The sequence below is a fragment of the Tamandua tetradactyla genome, chromosome 23, assembly GCF_023851605.1.
Source record: "Tamandua tetradactyla isolate mTamTet1 chromosome 23, mTamTet1.pri, whole genome shotgun sequence".
Taxonomy (NCBI): domain Eukaryota; kingdom Metazoa; phylum Chordata; class Mammalia; order Pilosa; family Myrmecophagidae; genus Tamandua; species Tamandua tetradactyla.
This window is the reverse complement of record NC_135349.1, coordinates 1,645,907-1,665,731: the sequence shown is the minus strand read 5'-3', so window position 1 is coordinate 1,665,731 and position 19,825 is coordinate 1,645,907. Positions and strand designations below refer to the sequence as shown.

Genomic DNA, 19,825 nt, shown 5'->3' with positions numbered 1-19,825 from the left:
TCCGTGTAGCCTTATAAAAGAATATAGATTGTATTATTCTAAGAGATTACCATGCTTTTTAAGTTTTTTTTTTTGACTGGCTGGTTTCCTAAAAGCCATTTCCTAGACGTGTGCTTATCTTTCAAGAAGAGTTTATAAACTCTAAGGTTGATTGGGTGTCCGGGACTAGCGGGGTGAGGACAGGTCCCCAAGACTTCCATCAGGGCCCTGGGCTTAGTCCTGCCCCTTGGAGACGCAGCAGGTCAGATTTTTAATTTTATTTTGGTTGCAATTAGCTAGTTAAGCTCAGAGAATCGCACGGCACTCCGCACCCCCAGCTCGTTTCCCTCTCGGGCACGCACACTTGTTCTGGACGAGGGGAGTTGAGTGCGGGCCCGGAAGGCGGGCCCCGCAGGGGCGGAGGGCTCCGCGGGGACGGGCCGGCTGCGGCCCGGGAGGCCAGGTCCGGGGGAAGCCTCGCCACCTCTCCGACGAGGCAGAGGGCGGCGCCCCTTCCCCGCGGGCAGCCGTCCAGCCGCGGAACTCGGGCGGTTCCCGGCGGCCGCTCGGGCCCAGGGCGGACCGCGCCGCGTTCTGGTTCTCGCGAGAGTGGCCGCGCCTCTCGCGATAAGCGCGCGCCGGCAGCGAGGAGGGAGATCCGAGCGGCGAGCCCGTGCCGGCGCCAGGGCGCCTCAGGTGAGCGGCGTCGGGGCCGCGGGGCTGGGGTCGGGGCGGCGGGGGATCCCGACGCGTCCGAGCGCGGGCGCCGCCCCTTCCACCGGTTCCCGCGCGGGGTCCGCACGCGCCCCGGCGCCCCCGTGGACCCTGCGTGCGGCGGCGCTGGGCGCGGCCTCCTCGAGCGCGCCTGCAGCCCACCCCGGAGCCGGCGCGGCGCGGCTGGGGCCCCGAGGGCGGACGCTGTCCGCACGTTCCCGCCCTGTAACCTGTACGGAAGCGCCGCTGGGCCGCCCCCCCGACCTGCCCTCGGCCCCATGGACAGCGCACCGGAGCGGCGCGCGGCACCTGCCGCCCAGCGTCGTGCCCCCCGGGCCCCACAGCCCAGCCCTGGTCGTGGCCGCTTACTGTTCCCTCCTTGGCTGGACCACGTGCTGGACCGCCCCGATGCTTTGCTCGGGGCACCGCCGTCCAGGGCCCCAGGCCCAGTCTCCGTTCTCTGGCCCTGCCCTCGGAGTCGGGTCCAGGCCAGGTGGACCTGGCATGTTTAACTTTCTGAGCAACTGCCTGTTGTTTCCACAGTGGCTGCACCGTTTTGCACTTCCGCACAACGCGCTGGAGTTCTACTTTGTTCTTGTTGTAATAACACTTCTTTTCCCTTTTTTCCAAACTAGCCATCCTTGTGGCTGTGAGGTGGTAGCTCTTGGTTTTGATTTGCGTTTTCCTAATGGCGAATGATGTTTAAGCATCGTTTCATGTGCTTGTTGGCCATTTGTATATCCTCTTTGAAAAATGTCCTTTCGAGTTCTTACCCCAGGTTTTAACTGAGTTGTTTGTCTTTTTGTTGTTGTATTGTAAATGTTCTTTATAGTTTGTGGATATTAAGTCCTTATCCAGTAATATGGTTTGCAAATATTTTCTCCTGTTCTGTAGGTTGTCTTTTCACATTCTTGACAATGCTCTTTGATGCACATAGGATTTTAATTTTGATGAAGTCTGTTCTAGCTTGCTAGCTGCCGGAATGCAACACACCAAAGACGGACTGGCTTTTAATAAAAGAGGAATAATTTTTTTAGTTCTTCAGAGGAAAGGCAGCTAACTGTCCACTGAGGTTCTTTCTTATGTGGGAAGGTACAGGACGCTCTCTGCTGGCCTTCTCTCCAGGTCTCTGGGTTCCAGCAGCTTTCCCCGGGTTGATTTCTTTCTGCATCTCCAAAGGCCTGGGCTGAGCTGCGAGTGCTGAGATGAGGAATGCTGAGCTGCTTGGGCTGTGCTACATTGCAGTCTCTCATTTAAGTACCAGCCAGTTAAGTCAAACATCATTCATTACAGCAGGCACACCTCCTAGCCGACTGCAGATGTAATCAGCGACAGATGAGGTTCACACGCCATTGGCTCATGTCCATAGCAACAGAACTAGGTGCCTGAATCTAACTACCACAAAGTCCAATTTATTTTTTCCTCTCTTGCTCATGCCTTTAGTGTCATATCTATGACTCTATGATCAAACCCTAGTCATGAGGCTGTACCCGTCTGTTACCTTCTAGGAGTTTTATGTTTATAGTTTTAGCTCTCATGTTTAGGTCCTTGATCTGTTTTGATTTGGTTTTTGTATGTGGTGTGAGGTAGGGGTCTAACTTCATTCTCCTGCATGATACCCAGTTTTCTATACACCATTTGTTGAAGAGACTATACTTTGCCCATGCAGGTACTTAACACCCTTCTCAGCTGGCCATGAATGTGTGGGTCTGTTGTTGGACTTCAGGTTATATTTCATTGATCTATTTTTCTAACCTTATGCCAGAACTACACTAATAGGCTTGGACACTATTATATATCAGCAGTATTAAGTCTTCCAGTCCATGAACTTGTGATGTCTTGCCATTTATTTAGGCCATCTTTAATTTCTTTCAGCAATATTTTGTGGCTTCCATTGTACAAAACTTTCACACCCTTTATTAAATTTATTCCTAGATACTTTACTTTCGGTTCTATTGTAAATGGAATTTTCTTAATCTCTTCTTCAGATTGTTCATTGCTAGTATATAGAAACATATTGATTTTTGCCTGTTGTCCTTGTATGCTGTCCCTTTGCTGCATTTGTTTGTTAATTCTGGTAGTTTTCTTGTGGTTTCCTTGGAATCATCTGCATTTTTTCATTTGAGGAAAGTATGGTAGTTGTTACAACTTCCATTTTACAAATAAGAAACTGGTTGTCAAAGATGAGAACTACTTGCCTAAGCCTTTACTATTCACAGCTAGTAGAATAGCAAAATCCGTGTTCATGGATTAGAAGACAATATCATTAAGGTATCACCCAGAGTGATTTACAGATTTAATGTAATTCCAATCAAAATTCCAACAGCCTTTTTGTAGGAAGGAAAAGCCAACCATCAGATTCGTGTGGAACTGGAAGGGACCTTGAATAGCTTGGCTGAAGCCGTCCTGAAAAGGAACTAGATTGGAGGATTTATACTTTCCAAATTTAGAACTTGTTACAGAGTGTAGTAATCACAATAGCAGAACAGGAGCAAGGACAGGCAAATGGTGTTGGGAGAACTGGGTAGCCACATGGGAGAGAATGAAAATGGACCCTTGCTTCACACCATGTATAAAATTAACCCTAAGTGGATGTGTGACCTAAGTAGAATAGCTAAAAGCATAAAACTCTTTGAAGAAAACAGAGAAATAACCTCAAGACCTTGTATTAGGCAATAGGTTCTTAAACTTCACACCAAAAGCATATGCAGTAAAAGGAGAAACAGATAAACTGAACTTCATCACATTTAAAAACCTGTATATCAGAGGACAAAGTGAAAAGTCCACCTACAGAATGGGTGAAAATATTTGGAAACCATATATCTGATAAGGGTTTAATGTCTGGAATATATGGCGAGCTCCTACACTTCAACAATCAGAAGGCAAACCAATTAAAAAAGGCGCAATGAACTTGGATAGACATTTCTCTAAAGAAGATATACAAATAGTCAATAAGCACATGAAAAGATGCTCAACATCATTAGTCATTAGGGAAATGCAAATCAAAACCACGGTGAGGTACTGGTTCAGGTTTATTAGAGTGACTGCTGTTGAAACAGTTGAAGTAGAAAGGCTGGTGAGGATGTGGAGAAATAGGCGCTGCTGCTGGGAATGTAACAGGGTGCCGCTGCCGTCCCTCAGAAAGTAAGTATAGTATTATCCTATAACCCAGCAGTCCTGTTCCAAGGTAGGCCTCAGCGAAGTGAAAGCAGGGACTTGAACAGATGCTTGTTCACTGATGTTCACAGCACTCACGGTGGTCAAAAGGTACAAACAGCCCAAGTGTCCATCCTCAGGTGACTAGGCCAACAGAATGTGGTCTGTCCACACAGTGGAACGCTGTCCAGCCATGAAAAGGTGTGGGGTTCTGATCCGTGCTGCAATGTGGATGAAGCTTGAAGATACGTTGAGTATGATTTTACTGTACTGTATGATTTTACTTGTATGAAATATCTAGGATATGCCAGCTTAAAGAGACAGGAAGTGGATTAGAGGCTCTTGGGGGTGGGGGTGGGATGATGGGGATTCTTGCGTAGGGGGCACAGAGCTTTGGGGGATGGACAAGTTTGGTAACGGGTGATGGTGATGGCAGCACAGCGCTGTGAGTGAGTGAAGGCCGCTGAAGTGGTCGAAATGGGAAAGTTCATGTCGTATATTTGTTACCATGATAAAAGTAAAACATGAAAGAAGAAGAAAACAGAACAATAAACGAACTCCATGAACTATAAAGCTGTGTGTGGCCACAGTTGCACCCTCTGCACGTGGCCCCTTCCTGGGGGAGTTGACTGTGGTCCTCACAGTGGTTTTGCACCGTCGGCATCACTGGCCTCAGGCACTGACGAAGCCGAGGCTCGGCGTCTCAGTGAACGTCAGATGCTGTAGCTTTCTTTTAGGCACGTTGCTGAATATGGTCCTAATATTTATGATCGTCGTTGTTCACGTGTAATTATCAGTGGCGTTGCTCTGGTAACCTTTATTACCATTGCTTCTGTTTCGTTTCCGATTCCAGAAGGCCCAGCGTGTTTGTGGGGTTGTGTGGAAGATGTGTCCCCTACTCCACCAGAACTGCCTGTCAGCTTGGCTTGGTGGTGGAGGGATGGTGGAAGGTTGTCCGTTTATGCCTCTGTTTCTTCTCTGGTGATAGGGGGATTTGGACTCTCAGTTGACTTTCCAAGAACATGGTCATAAGGATACTAGAATCTTTTCAGGGCCCTAAGAGATCTTGGGGGGTGGGCCTGGCCACTGGCAGTACCAGGTACCTGCCGGGCTCCCTGTGACCTCTGCCTTCTCCCTCCAGCAGGAGTGTCGCCATGGAGGACCTAGGGGAGAACACCACCGTCTTATCCACCCTGAGATCTCTGAACAATTTCATTTCTCAGCGAGTGGAGGAAGGGTCTGGACGGGATATTTCCAGCTCTGTCCGAGGGTCCCTGCAGTTGCAGTATCAGCAAAGCATGCAGGTGAGTGGGTGCGTCTCTAGAGAGAGGGGCCTGGGTAAGGAGGGCCCTTGAAGTTCCAGATAGTTCAGACAGGTAGGTGAAACCGGGAAGCTGTCTTCAGGTCTCCACTGTGGGCATTCACAGTGTGGGGGGCGGAGTCCAGGGCCTGGTTCTGAATTTCCTGGCTGGAAAGCCTGGTTCCTCAGCGTCCCCGTGTGGGCCTGGGGCTCGGGATTGCACCGACAAGTTCATGGATACTTCTGATGGGATTGGAAAGCCAGTTTCTTCATTTAATTGAGGAGAAAAGCTTAGTTGTCTGGGAGCAGGACCTCCAGAAAGGTGCGGCTGGCGTGCCGTCTCCCTTGAAATCCTGGCACGTGGCGAGACTGCCATGAAGCCTGCTGGGCGAGCAGTGGCAGCGAATTGGATTTCACGGATCTCAGACCACAACGTGGGGGTGGGGCTGGCATTGTGACTTGTTTAAATCTGCAGTGGGGTGATTTTTACAGTTTTCCTCTGATTAGAGGCCTATTTCACTTGGTTGTGTCCTTGGGAATGCTCACTGTAGACACAGTTACAGAGAGATCGATTCCAGGAGGACTTCAGGTTCCAAAGAGTTTTTGGGTCCATCCTGGTTGGGGCAGGGATGGCGGGATGCCCCCACCTGGCTTAGACCCTCCTTTCTTGGCTGACACCACCCCTCGGCCCTACCTGTGCTCCTCCTGTGCTGGCAAGCTATGCTGCTGGCGCCTCTGGTGGTGTGGCCTCCAGGGCCGGGCCGGTGGCTCATGTGGACCTGGAGCCCGAGTGAGGTCCGCAGGGCCCTGGAGGTGGTTATTTCAGAGGCGCCCGTTGCTCGCCTGAGTAAAGTGTCTCCCTATCCTTGGCAACCACCAAACTTTGATCCAAGATTAGGTCTTCTGTGCTTTTATTTTTCCTTTGGGTGCTAAAGCATTCTTTTATGGGATGTTGGTGATAATAGATGATAGTTGTTTTTGATCTTTGCCCACTGGCGAAATAAGAAGTTGGCAACTGGTCTGAAAAATATATTGATTTTATTGATGCAAACGTCTGGGAATTTTGACCTATATGTCAAAATCATAGAACTCTAGTTAGGCTCTGCCTTGGACTGTGGGGTATTAGGTGCTTCTTCTGTGACAGGGATGATTAATTGAGGGCCTGTCACCAGTGCCTCCCTCGTTGAGCACCCCTACCCCAGGACTGATGTGCAGTTCCCGGCATAGCCTCCCTGGAATGGCACAGGAAGGAACTGCAGACCCTCAGGGCAGGGGATCTGGGGTCAGCACTCAGGACAGCTTGCCTACCGGTGCCCACTCCCTCCACTCTAAGGTTCCCACTCTAACCTTAGAGTGTGCGCAGTCTGCTCAGTCACGTATCTGTTGTTTAAATAGAAAAGCAGTGCTTAAATTGGTTTCTTTCACATAAAATCAGTGTCCCCGTAAGACGTGCCATGTGTGCCATGTGGTTGTGGGACCCCTAGAGGTGGAGGGCCTACCCATTTTTGGAGAAGACAGAGACTTGGAGGCAGACAGAGAAGGTCTGCTTGTCACAATAAGAGTGGACCGGCCGATGAGACTGTTGAAGAGTAGGATTAGGAACCCCGCAGTTAACAACAGGGGAAGTTGAAAAAGCCAAAATACAGTAGGAAGAAAGGAGGTGTGACTTGGGCCCAAATAATGTAGGTGGGAGGAAAAGAAGATATCCAGGAGTCCTCAGCCTTGGTACTGTTGCCATTTGGGTTGGAGAACTCTTTCTTTTGCAAGATGTCCCCGTGCATTGTAGGATTTCTCATGGCATCACTGACCTCTGCCCTGTGGGTGCCAGTAGCACGCCCCACTTCCACCGTGGCATTCAAAAATATCTCCAGGAGTTGACCTGTGTCCCCTGGGGAGGAAACACCCCGACTGAGGCCCTGCTGTAGCCCCCTGCCTCTCAAACGAATGCTCGTGGATCCCTTGAGAGCATTTGAAGGGAGGTTCTGATTCCCTAAGTCTGGGGTGTAGCCCGAGCATCTGCATTCCATGAGCGCCCAGACGATGCTGTGTGGCTGGGCCGTGGCCCTCCCTGCGCTGTTACTGCTCGTCAAAGCTAGCGGGTCATTGAAACTGTCGGGCATCTCTCCTGACGCCCTTCAAGGCCTGAGCCCTCCATAGGAGGCAGGATTTGAAGATGTCCTCCCAAATTCCCAGCCCCTGGTGTACATACACCTTCTCCTGGGTATTCAGTCAGACACTGCCTAGCTGTTGCCCTGAAGAGATTTTGGAGATAGAATTAAGGTCTCAAGTCAGTTGCCTGTAATGTGGGGAGATATCCAGGTGGGCCTGACCTAATCACATGAGCACTTAGATTCTGGGCCTGGAGGTCAGAGACGGAGAAGTTAGAGAGATTGAAAACAGGAGAGGGGGCTGACATAGAGAGTTCCACCATTGTCAGCTTTGGAAGTAGCGGGGCCAGAAGGAGCTGACTGGTTCCCGGCTGACAGCCAGCAAGTAGAAAGGGACTTCAGTCCAGCAAACAGAGGGGCTTGGAAGAGGATCCTGAGTTCCAGATGAGAACACAGCCAGCAGACACCTTGATGTTAGCCTCGTGGGCCCCTGATCAGAGACCCAGCCATGCTGTGTCTGGACTTCTGACCTGTCAGCATATTTGCTGATAAGTGGGCACTATTTTAAGCCTGTCAGTTGGTGGTTATTTGTTGCATAGCAATAGATAACCAGTGCACTTACTTTTCTAAAACGGGCTTACACTCCACCATGTTAAAGAACAAGCTCCTCCTCTCATCCTTTTTCATCCTCATCTCTCTCCTTGCTGTCCCTCCTTCTCCATTTCCCAGCTAGGGACCAGATCGGTGGCCCCTCCTCCTCTCTGTCCGAGACTCACTGGGAATAGGTGCTCGGGGAAGGTTGTGGCAGGTGCCACTGCTCCATTGGTGCAGCCCCTGAGGCATCTGTCTTTTCTTTGGCTGTGACCTGCTTAGTTGGAGGAACGAGCAGAGCAGATCCGTTCCAAGTCCCACCTCATCCAGGTGGAGCGGGAGAAGATGCAGATGGAGCTGAGTCACAAGAGGGCTCGAGTAGAATTGGAGAGAGCGGCTATGACCAGCGCCAGGAATTACGAGGTGGGTTCGGGCGGGGTCCAGGGTGTCAGGGGCTTGCAGACTCCTCGTGGTTCCCGCCTGGTGACAGGCACTAAGAACTCAGTGCCCTTAAAGTGTTTGGAACCTGGTGACCAGGGCCTTCCTTAGGCCAGCAAGCAGGGCAGGGCGTTGTCCTTGAGGAGAAGGGGCCCGCTGTGAGGGAAGGTCGTGGTGGCTGCCTTCCTCTTGCTGCTGGTTCTCCTGGTGTCCACTGCTTCGGGGAGGTTTGGAGGGCAAGTCTGGCAGAATTGCTGGGCTGTGCAGGAGTGACAGGTTTAGAAAGTCGTGGATTGTATGAGGGTTTTGGGTCCAGGTGGTAGGGGCTGAGGGCACAGAGTCCAGTCTCAGTGGCTGCTTCGTTTTGGTCCTGGTTTCTGTTGGGGGGAGGGCTGAAAGTCATAGCCCCTGCCACTCAGGGGAGCGCCGAAGCCTCACTTCGCACCTACACCCCTGTTTGCCAGCGCTTCATCAGGGCTTTCGATAAGTGCTGATCAGTTGTGCGGTACTGGCAAGGCCCGCGCACCGTGGTGGGTCAGGGTCGCCCTGGCTTCCCTGCCTGTGTCTAAGGATGGACGTCTAGTCCCACTCTCACGTGACATGACACATTCACATACAGTTCCTCGTCCCTGTGAAAGCAGCCCCTGGCTTCAGGGGAGTGCTGGATTCATTCAGCCCCGTATGTTCTGGTGGAGGGGCTGGGTCATGTCTGGTCAGAGCCTTGGTCTGAGTGTGAGATACTGCTGCCTTGGCGATGGCCGCACCACTGCCCATGGGTTCTCTGAGTCAGTCCTAGGAGGACAGTCCTGGAGGATCTGGCCGGAAGTGGGGGGCGCAGCCGTGGGACTCTCTGCAGCTACCAAAGTTCCCTGTTCGCTGATACACACTAGAGTGTGCGGGCCGCCAGACAGTGGCATGGCTCTTGCTCCCAGGCAGAGGGTCGGGGGGCAGGGCTAATGGGGCTCCACAAGGGGTGTCCAATCCTGACTGCCCGGCTGCAGTGTCCAGCACAGGGATGACACCTTGTCCAGGAGTGAGCACCTTGTCCAGGTGTGGCATCTCAAAGGTGCTCAGAAAATGTTTGAACCGAGTGAGGGGTCACTGCAGGGTATCTGCAGACATTTTTTTGGGGGAAGTTCAAGAGTACGAGGGTGTAGTCTGAGCTACACCTGGGGCCTGAGCTTGAGCACCCCCTAGAGACTTTCCTTCCCTCCCCGAGACAGTGCTGAACAGGACTCTGGGAAGCAAATTGCTTTTTAAATTGTTCCTGTGACTCTTGGGCATCGGTGGTGGTTTCTTAGGAGTTGCCAATTTGGCAGTGGGTGTGCCCTAGTTCCTTCTACCTGGAAGTACCTGTCTGCTCGTGAGACTTGGGGTTTGAGGCTTCTTGGGCTGCCCCGTGAGTGTTTGGAGCTGCAGTGGAGCGGAGAAGCCCCTTTGGCTCTGCTATCTGTGGCAGCCCTGACCAGGTGCTGCACCCCCAAAGGCAGTCTCGCTCCTGCACCCCCAAGGCTCCGGGCTGGCTGTGTGGAGGCCCTACTTGCTGCTTGCCAGTCTTCTCTCAAGGAGGTTGCCACCCTGACTGTTTTTATTAACTCTTCCTAGGTTCTGGGCTGGTGAGTCCTGGGAGAAGGGTGGTCGGGCACTTACTCTGTGCAGCCCTGGCTCTGGTCCCTGGGAGGTTCTTGGAGGTACCTGTGCAGGTCAGTTTTCTGACGAAGGCAGAGTGAAATATTAGCAGTGACAGGCTCCAGCACATGCCACTTTTGTCTCCTGGGGCTCTGGCTCCTCCCTTACTCCCGTTGCCTGTCACTTCTCAGGCTGAAGGTAGGCTCATTGGCTTCCTGTCAGCTCTTTGAAGCTCCCCATGGATCACTAGAGTCATTAGAGCCAGACCTTCTGAGTATGAGTCTTAGTTTTGTCCATTTTCCCCAGCTGAGGCGCTTCGCACAAACCTTACAGCCTTTCTGACTGAGGTTCTGTGTGAGAGTATGCACTGCCCACAGTCTCGGGCCGGTGTGGACTGCCCACGGGCTCGGGGCCGGTGTGGACTGCCCATGGGCTCGGGCCGGTGTGGACTGCCCACCATCATCTTCTCATTGGGGCAAGGCTGATGCATTTTAATGATTGCTGGAGTGCAGTCAGACCAAATCTGCTGGGTTTGCAAAAGCGCGGATTCTTCTTTCCAAGGTTGATTCTGAATTTTAGATTTCCCCACTCCATTTCCTCTGCCCAGGTGACCACTGGCTGCAAATGGTGTGACTGTGCAGTGTGATCCCTGCAGGTGCCTCTTTGAGGGACTCGGCTTCTCACCTGTGGGAGGCATCCTGCTCTGAGGCCACCACGCCGGCGTTGGCATTGGCTCCCTGGCTTCCAGGGCCTGTCTGGGGTCTGGTGGGGGCTTGGCTCTCCTCTGGCTCTCAGCTTCCTGTCCTTAGGTCCCCCTGCTCAGACAGGAGTCCCTCCTTGGGGTGGTGTCCCCACTAGCTCCACATCCCTCTCCTTGGCAGCGCGAGGTCGACCGTAACCAGGAGCTCCTGACGCGCATCCGGCAGCTGCAGGAGAGGGAGGCCGAGGCCGAGGCGAAGCTGCAGGAGCAGCTGGAGCGCAGCAGGTCGTGCAGGCAGAGCCTGGACGCAGCCAGCAGGAGGCTGCGGGAGAAGGAGGATGGCCTGGCTGCAGCCAGCGAGGTAAGGGAGGACAGTCTGGCCGCAGCCAGCGAGGTAAGGTGGCCTGTGCAGGCACCGCTGCACCCCGCAGCCAGCGAGGTAAGGTGGCCCCTGTCCAGGCACTGCTGCACCCCGCACCTGGAGATGGCCCCTGCTCTCCTCTCGCTGTTGTTCCGAGAGAGCTGGGATTCACCCGGCTTCCACCACTGTGACCTTTCCGTTTTCATTCTCTCTTTGTGCCTCCTACCAACACATCTACATTGTTGTAATCACGGAAATACTAATTTTCCATTCTGGGTCTTTAGTTAACAGGTTGAACACTTTTTGGTCTTTGTAATTAGACTTTTAATGCTTGAGTAACCCGTTATTTGTCATTTTCATGTTGTCTTTTTTGTACATGTGCAGTATGGTATGTATGTAGATCAGATTTTGATACAGAGTCTCTTTGCTTCTACTGAATTATTTTGTCTACAGAGAAGCCTGGGTGCGGGGTTGTCAGATCAGCAGGCACAGCTCCAGCTGTCTCGGGGGCTCTTCCTGGCCCTGGCAGGGCGACATTCAGCCTGGGCCGAGGACTCTAGTTTCGCTCTGCCTGGTCTGTCCTGGTTGGTGCGGTGCTTTGCTTTCAGGAGACATAAGTAGGTGCTTACTCTAGATTTGCATTTTTTGGCAGAGCCTCTTAGCATTGATGGCATCAGAGAGCACCTGTGCAACTGTAGTGTACTTAACTACAGTCTCTGTGCTGCCAACGGAAAAGGAGCCCGTGTGGATGTGGGGGGAACTTGGGCTCTCTGACCTTCTCTGTCCCTTTCCTTTGGTGGACAGGACCACAGTTGCCAGGAGGGAGAAGATGAAAAGCTCCCTGGGGAGGGGGTAGGGGACAGGGGCCATTGCTGTCCCACCTCGCTCGGTGTTCTCTGCTTGCTCGGTTGTGGGGTAGGGGGCAGGGGCCATTGGTATTCCACCTCATTCAGCGTTCTCTGCTTGATCGATCGTTGCAGGCAGGCTCTGGGTTATTTTGCCTTAGCCATGCCAAGAGCACGTCGAGGTTGTTCTGGCATCTGTCTTCTGAAGTGCACGTTTGGCAGGAGAGGTGCTGTGAGCGGCCTCAGGAGAGGACCCTTTCTGGCCTCTGTGCTTGGATGAGCTGGTGGTGTGGGCCCTGGGCCGTGGTGGAGGCCGGTGTGGGTGAGCCCCACCTGTGGGGCTTGTAGTGGCGCAGACAGTTCAGGTCAAAGCCAGAGAGAGGAGGCACTTCCTGCGCAGGTAGGAGGAGGCTGCTGAGTAGGTGTCTGGCAGGGGGCGAGACCCCGGCTGGGGGTGACCGGTCTGGGCTTACACGGCACGTCCCATGAAGCCATCCATAGGCTCCCAGTCCAGGGCCCAGATCTGTGACACCGTCGCTCTCTGGAACATTCCTGTTCCTGCTACTTGCTGGGAGTCCACTTCCCACAGTGTTGGTCCTCCACCCGTGTCCAGCTTTAGGCTGTTGCCCAGGGCACATTTATTGAGATCAGTCAGACTTCTCAAGGGATGTATTCCGTTGTTAGGACGTCTTTAGAGCCTTTGTTCTCTCCTGATCCCTGAGCTGACAGCTCCCTGTGGCAGTCGACCAGTGTGTGGAGATCGAGACCATGTGGGACGTAAGAGCCCCCGGTGCCTGCTTCCCCACAGGGCCTTGGGTCGGGTAGAGGTTCTCACAGATGGGACAGTGGGAGCCGTGGCCTCTGTGTTTCCAGAGGTGCCACCCACGCTGGCTGAGGGCCCCCAGCGAGCTCCCCTGCTGGGGGGTCCGTGTTCTCAGCTCCAGCTTGCAGGCATACCGTGACAGTTCCCTGGGGGTGGTGTGAGGCTCACAGGCCAATAGACAAGGCGCTGGCCGTGGGTCATCAGCAGTGATGCATGGAAGGGGCCCAGCTCTTCCCCTTGGGTTGGCCCGCACACTCGCTTCTAGCTGGGGTCGAGGTTATCAGGGCTGCCCTTGTGGGTGGTCTCAGCACCCAGGGCGGCAGCTCCCTCCTGTGATTGTGCAGTGGTGGAAGTGCCAGGGGCTGGCTCGGCCTCGCTGGCCCCTCGGAGGAGTTCGGGTGGGCCCTTCCGGCCTCGTCTCGGGGTCTGTCCCCCGCCGGCTCTTCACATCTTCTCTGACCCCTCTCTTCACAGTCATGGTCTTCTCAGAAGCTTATGGCCTGGCTGGCTTTGGTCTCCAAGGTGTCCTTCCCGCCCTCTCCATGCTCTGCGGCGTTTGTAGTTTAATCCTGAGGGCATGCCAGGCCCTGTGTCCTCCTTGGTGGAATCTGTAGGTGACATTTGTAGCCAGTGGCTGGAATGGTGGCATGGTGGGGGAAGGTGAGGAAGGAATCTAGGCTGGGAGGTGACAGAGCCTGCGCAGGACTGGGCTGGGGTTCCACACTCAAACGGTGCCATGGGTGGGGGTGCTGTGGGGGGCGTGCTGTGGGGAGGGTGTGCCATGGGCGGAGCTTCTGTGGGTGAGGGGGTGCTGTGGGCGGGGGTGCCGTGGGTGGGGCCTCCGGGTACTGTCCTTTGCTCCTGGTGGCCTCTTCCCTGTCTCCAGCTTGCCCAGAGTTGCTGGCTGAGCCTGGATCTCTCCCCACTGCTGTGGGAGTCATGAGACAGCATCCTGGCCTGGAGGAGCTTCTGGGGGCTGGGGAAAGCAGTGGCCCCTCAGCAGGGAGTTATTCTTGTGCCTCAGGGCATAGGTTCTGAAGGAAAACCTGTTCCGGGTGTGGGACAGCAGAGGTCATGATGTTGGTAGCAGACAGGAGGAGCCTGGGCTCTTCCTCCCGCCTTGGGTTCTGGAGCCCATGTCCCCCACCATGTGTGTGTGAAAGGTCCTTGTTCTAGTTTGCTAGCTGCTGGAATGCAGTATACAGGAATCAGAATGGCTTCTAAAAAGGGGAATTTAATAAGTTGCTAGTTGACAATTCTAAGGCTAAGAAAATGTCCAGTTAAAACAAGTCTATAGAAATGTCCAATCAAAGGCATCCAGGGAAAGATACCTTGGTTCAAGGAGGCTGATGAAGTTCAGGGTTTCTCTCTCATGTGAGAAGGCACATGACGAACACAGTCACAGTTTGTCTCTCGGCTGGAAGGTCACATGGCGAGCACAACATCATCTGCTAGCTTTCTCTCCTGGCTTCCTGTTTCATGAAGCTCCCTGGGAGGTGTTTTCCTTCTTCATCTCTAAAGGTCTTTGGCTGGTGGACTCTGTTTCTCGTGGCTATGTCGTTCTGCTCTGCTCTCTCTGAATCTCCCATTCTCCAACATGTTCCCTCTTTTATAGGACTCCAGTAAACCAATCAAGACCCACCCAAATGGGTGGAGACACATCTCCCCTAATCCAGCTTAACAACCATTCTTTTTTTTCAATTTTAAAATTTTTTTTTTAAATACCAAAAAACACCAACAAGCGCAAATGTTCTTAACTTTTGATCATTCTGTTCTACATATATAATCAGTAATTCACAATATCTTTACATAGTTGCATATTCATCATCATGATCATTTCTTGGAACATTTGCGTCTATTCAGAAAAAGAAATAAAAAGACAACAGAAAAAAATTCATACATACCATACATTTTCATTGACCCCTCCCTTTCATTGATCACTAGCATTTCAATCTGAATTTATTTTAACATTTGTTCCCCCTATTATTTATTTTTATTACATTTTTTTTACTCTTCTGTTGATAAGGTAGATAAAAGGAGCATCAGACACAAGGTTTTCACAATCACACAGTCACATTGTGAAAGCTTTATCATTATACAATCATCTTCAAGAAACATGGCTGCTGGAACACAGCTCTACATTTTCAGGCAGTTCCCTCCAGCCTCTCCACTACATCTTGACTAACAAAGTGATATCTACTTAATGCGTAAGAATAACCTCCAGGATAACCTCTCGACTGTGTTTGGAATCTCTCAGCCATTGGCACTTTGTCTCATTTCACTCTTCCCCCTTTTTGTGTAGAAGGTTTTCTCAATCCCTTGGTGCTGAGTCCCAGCTCATTTTAATATTTCTGTCCCACGTTGCCAGGAAGGTCCACACCCCTGGGAGTCATGTTCCATGTAGACAGGGGGAGGGTGGTGAGTTTGCTTGTTAGCAACCATTCTTGATTGGGTTACATCTCCAGGGAGATGATGTAATTACAAATTCAAACATACGATGCTGAATAGGGTTTATTCTGCCTTTACAAAATGGAATTTAGATTAAAACATGGCTTTTCTAGGGGACATGCATCCTTTCAGACCAGCACAGTCCTTTCCCTTGTGTGTGCAGGCCACGGCAGCTGGCAAGGGGTCCTTTCTGTCCTATCTTTGCTTTCAGACCATCAGTGTGTTAAAGGGGCAAATCTCGGAGCTGCAGTGGAGTGTCATGAACCAGGAGATGCAGGTGAAGTGTCTGGAATCTGAGAAGCAAGGGCTGAAGGAGCAGCTGGACTTGCAGCACACGTAGGTGGGGTTGGGGGCTGGGGTAGGCGGGAGGCTCGGCTCGGGGCCATGGGCCGTGTGCAGGGTTATGCCGGCCCCTCCTGAGGTGAGCTCGGCCTGTGCTGTGAGGGAGGCGATGGGTGGGCTGTGCTGAGCACCGAGTGTTTGCTAGTGAGGTCAGAAAATGACACACATGGGATGGCCTAACGGAAGGAGGAGGGGGGGAAAGGGGAGGAGGAGGTGGCGGAGGAGGAGGCGTACGGGGGCCTTGGGGCTCTCCTAGCCATGTGACTCCGACATGGTAGACGGTGGTGGCGTTGGCACTGTGGTCTCAGGAAGGGAGCTCTGGCTGCCAGCCAAGCGGAGTAGCTCAGCGAGGCAGCCCAAGTGAGGGCTGGACCTGGGATGCTTGTCCCTCTGAGGAGCAGCCGTGGGCCCAGCGCAGGGCCGGTGGAGGCCCAGGACGCGAGCAGCTGTGGGGAAGGGAGGGAAGTGAAGGTGGCACCTTGCAGACGACCTGGGCCTGCCTTTCCTCTCAGGATGGGAAGACGGGTGGGGCTGGTCCAGGCCTGTGGGGGTACGTGTGGGTGACGGGGTTTGCTGGGGAGGTCCTGGGCCAGGGAGTCTCTGGATTTCTGACCACGTACTTTTCTTTTAATAGAAAATGGCAGGAAGCGAATCAGAAAATCCTGGAACTCCAGGACAGCCAGGAAGTGAGGGCAGAGCAGGAGCAGAAGATTAAGGTGAGCTGCCGAGGCCTGGCCCCAGGTGTGTGTCTTGTAGACCTCCCGGGCCTCCATGTGCTGGGCATTGAGGTGCTTCTGTGCCGGGAGGGGCTTGGGGCGCAGCAGGGCCTTGTTGGCACCGTCACCGTGACGTGGTGGGGCCTCTGAGCAGCAGGCACTGTGCGGGGCTGGGGCGCCGTAGTCACTGTGACGGACGTGGCTCACCTCCCGGGGGGGGAGGGCAGACAGCAGGTGGACAACAGAGTCAGCGGAGTGTGGCCCCATGAGGGCTGAGCCGAGGACAGAAGAGGCTGGGGCTGCTGGGACATGTGCACTGAGGCCTGTGTACAGCCACACTGGGACTCCTAGCCAGGCCAGTCTGACTGGACATCGTGTTTGGTGGCCTCCTTGCAGGAGGAGATTGCCAGGGATGGGGACTCAGATCCCTTTGATGGTCCTGTGACCTTTAAAATGAACTCCAAGTCCTGGCCACAATTGGTGGGACCGAGCTGCTCATTGCCCCTGTGAGCCATTGTGCCCCCTCTTCTGTCCAGTTCTGCTGGGCCTTTTGGGTCCTCAGACCACCTAGGCCCCCTCGCCCCTGGGCTTGGCTTGTGCTCTCCTTTCAGGCTGGAGTGCTCATCTGTCAGTGTCCCCCAGGCCCCCTGCTTCGATCCGTGCCTCACCCCCCAGGCCTCTCGGCCTTCCTTGGCAGTCCTTGGCACGCATCATGCAGTCTGATGTCTGCCTTCTCCACCAGGCTGTGAGCTTTCTTCCGGCAGAGCATCCCTCGGCACTGGGGCTGGGCCAGGATATGGCCTGTGACTGGCCTCCAGCACTGTCTGTTGACCAACGGACTGGCTCGGGCTTCGTCAGACTCTCCTGGCAGCCAGGTTCTTTGCCTGTCAGCCAGTTTCTCTAGCGGAGGCCAGCTGCCCTCATTATTGGGGAAGGCAGTTGTTACACGGCTACTGCTCAAGGACAGAAGCTCAGCGCTGGCACATGAAGAGTGGGGCATTTTACTTCCCTAGATTCAGGGAGCCTCTGCCGATGTGGGATGGCTTCCTGTCCTTGAGGTGCTTTCGTAGTGGAGTGCAGCCGTGCAGGCCCTCATAGGACAGCATGGAGTACAGCGCACAGGCCCCCAAGCACAGCTAGGGAATGCTTCCTGGAGGGGCGGGTGTGGGAGTGGGCTTGGGCGAGGAAGAATGCTGGGAATCTGGGTCACTTAGCTCGTTGTTGGAGGAAACTCTTGGTTTCTGTGCCTTTCCCTCTCGGTCCTTGGACTCAATCAGGATTTGGAACAGAAGCTGTCCCTACAAGAGCAGGATGCTGCGATTGTGAAGAGCATGAAGTCTGAGCTGGTGCGGTTCCCCAAGATGGAGCGGGAGCTGAAGCAGCTGAGGGAGGAGAATGTGCACCTCCGGTGAGGAGGGACGCGGCCGAGGCCTGGTGGCTCTGCTAAACCCGGGCCTCCTGCCGTCTGAGCGTGAGGGTCCTTAGGGTCTGGGGATCGGGCTGCACCACGCGTGCCCTGGGACACATGGCTTTGGGTATGACTTTCTTTCCTGGCCCTGCAGGGAAATGCGAGAGACCAATGGGCTTTTGAAGGAGGAGCTGGACGGGCTCCAGAGGAAGCTGGGACGCCAGGAGAAGATGCAGGAGAGTCTTGTTAACTTGGAGCTGGAGAGGGAGGTAAGGGTGGCCCCGAGAGGGGTGCGTGGCCACGGCGGCTCGTCCTCTGCCTGCCCCTGCTTTGTGGGGGCCCTGGGTGTTTCAGTCGTGTGTTCTGGCTGGTCACTTAAGATGTGACTGCTGCCGTGGTGCTGTAATGATCAGAAAGACATCCGTGCACTGATTGCCAGGCTGTGGATATATTATTGTTCGTGCAAAGGGAAACTGCGTGTGCAGGTAGAGTTAAGATCCTTGAGGTGGGGCGATTGCCCAGGATTGTCTGGGTGGGCCCAGCGGAACCAGAGGTCGTTAGAGGTGCAAGAGGAGGCGGGAGAGGAGGCCAGTGTGGTGCGAGGTGTCGAGACAAAGACTCACCCTGTGGTTGCTGGCTTCAAAGTTGGAGGAAGCAGCTGCCAGCCAAGAAATGCGGGAGGCTGCTAGAAGCTGGAAGCCTCCAGAAAGGACCGCAGGCACGCTGACACCTGCCTTTTAGCCAGGTGAGACTTCTGACCTCCAGCTGGAAGTAAAAGCTGTGGGGTGTCTAAGCCATGTGTGGTGTGGTTTGTTAAGTGGTAGCAGGAAAACTTGGATACAGATGGCTAGGCAGAGAAGAAATGGCACCTTATGCCTGCTGCTGAAATGAAAACACACCTGTGCTAAATTTCTGGTCACTGCGTCTGTTGTTGGGGTTCACAGGTGGCATTTTGTGGGACGATGCCATAGAAGTAGCCTGAGGATGTCAGTGATGGATGCAGGAGGCTGAGGGTCAGAGAAGCTAGTCTTGCCCGGACATGGCCGGTTTCTGGTTCACGGTGGGCAAAATTAAGGCCTCCTGGTCCTGGCCTTTCTACCACCTGGCTCTTCCCTGGCCACGTTCACCTGTGGGTTTGCCAAAAGCAGGTTCCCATTGTCTCAGCAGTTTCTGAAGGCTGGAAGGTGTGTTCAAGTTACCGCTTCACCGATTTTTGCTTTGGGTCAGCTGCCCCACTGATTGAGGCCCTTCACGTCTGCGTTTCCCACTGTCTGAACCACATGAAGGTGTGTCATTTACAGAGCGTCAGACCAACTGAGCTGGGGAGCGGACTGGAGAGAAGCTCTAGCTCGAGATTTTGTCGTAGGAGTGAGAGCTGGTGCTTGCTGGTTCATGTAGAAATGTAGTCTGGAAGGATAGCTCTGGAGCTAAGCTGTTTTTTCTGTAGCCATAGTTGTTTTTTAAATTGGCTTTGCTTGGTGCCTCCTGCCCAACCTCCAGCCCTGCAAAAAAAAAAAAAAAAGAGCCGAAGGCACCACCAGCCATCCACGCACTGGAGTTGGCCCCTAGGCTGCCTCTGCCTGGGTGCGATGGCTGAGCTCTGCTGTGGCCCAGGCCTGCTCTCGGGCCTTCACGGGGCGATGCCTGCCTCTGCCCTTCAGGGGCGCAGAGTCCAGCGGAAATAACTGTTTCTCTCTCATGGGGCTTTTTGGCTGACCAAGTTCTTTCCCATCTTGATGTCATCTGAGTGTCCCAGTGCCCTGTGGGAAGGGGCTGGGCCAGGTTTGAGGTCCCATCTTAGACCTCAGAAGCCCTATCTGGGACGCCTCTGTGGCTTGTCCACAGCCAGCTATTGGTGAGGCCCAGAGCGGGGCTGTGTTTGTTGCTCCTACTTGGATTTACATCTGTTTTCGGCTTCATCTAGGTGTCTCCTGGGCGGCGTTTCACTCGGGCCATATCTTCCTTCCACTGCACAGGACAGCCTGGTGGTGGAGAGCCAGGGTGCTTCTGAAACTACGGGCCTGGTGTCAGACCCGCTAGCTGTGTGCCCTTGGGCGAGCTACTTAACCTCTCTGGATCTGAGGAGTTCTGAAACTACGGGCCTGGTTTCAAACCGCTAGCTGTGTGCCCTTGGGCGAGCTACTTAACCTCTCTGGATCTGAGGAGTTCTGAAACTACGGGCCTGGTTTCAGACCCGCTAGCTGTGTGCCCTTGGGCGAGGTACTTAACCTCTCTGGATCTGAGGAGTTCTGAAACTACGGCCTGGT

At 53.7% G+C, this 19,825-nt stretch overlaps 1 protein-coding gene across 4 annotated transcripts in view; it reads left to right on the top strand.

The window, feature by feature from the left end:
• Positions 1–597: 597 nt before the first annotated feature.
• The window catches only part of LOC143666875 (mitotic spindle assembly checkpoint protein MAD1-like), a 90,090-nt gene continuing 70,862 nt past the window's right edge, over positions 598–19,825 (top strand). For 3 of the 4 annotated variants that reach the window (XM_077140432.1, XM_077140435.1, XM_077140434.1), the window contains exons 1-8: positions 601–675; positions 4,991–5,153; positions 8,131–8,271; positions 10,797–10,976; positions 15,304–15,428; positions 16,069–16,150; positions 17,428–17,558; positions 17,713–17,827. In XM_077140432.1, coding sequence (XP_076996547.1) covers positions 5,004–5,153; positions 8,131–8,271; positions 10,797–10,976; positions 15,304–15,428; positions 16,069–16,150; positions 17,428–17,558; positions 17,713–17,827 — 924 coding nt within the window. In that variant the 5' untranslated portion in view covers positions 601–675; positions 4,991–5,003. Of the gene's footprint in view, positions 676–4,990; positions 5,154–8,130; positions 8,272–10,796; positions 10,977–15,303; positions 15,429–16,068; positions 16,151–17,427; positions 17,559–17,712; positions 17,828–19,825 lie in introns of all 4 variants that reach the window. The other variant, XM_077140433.1, reaches the window with a different exon arrangement.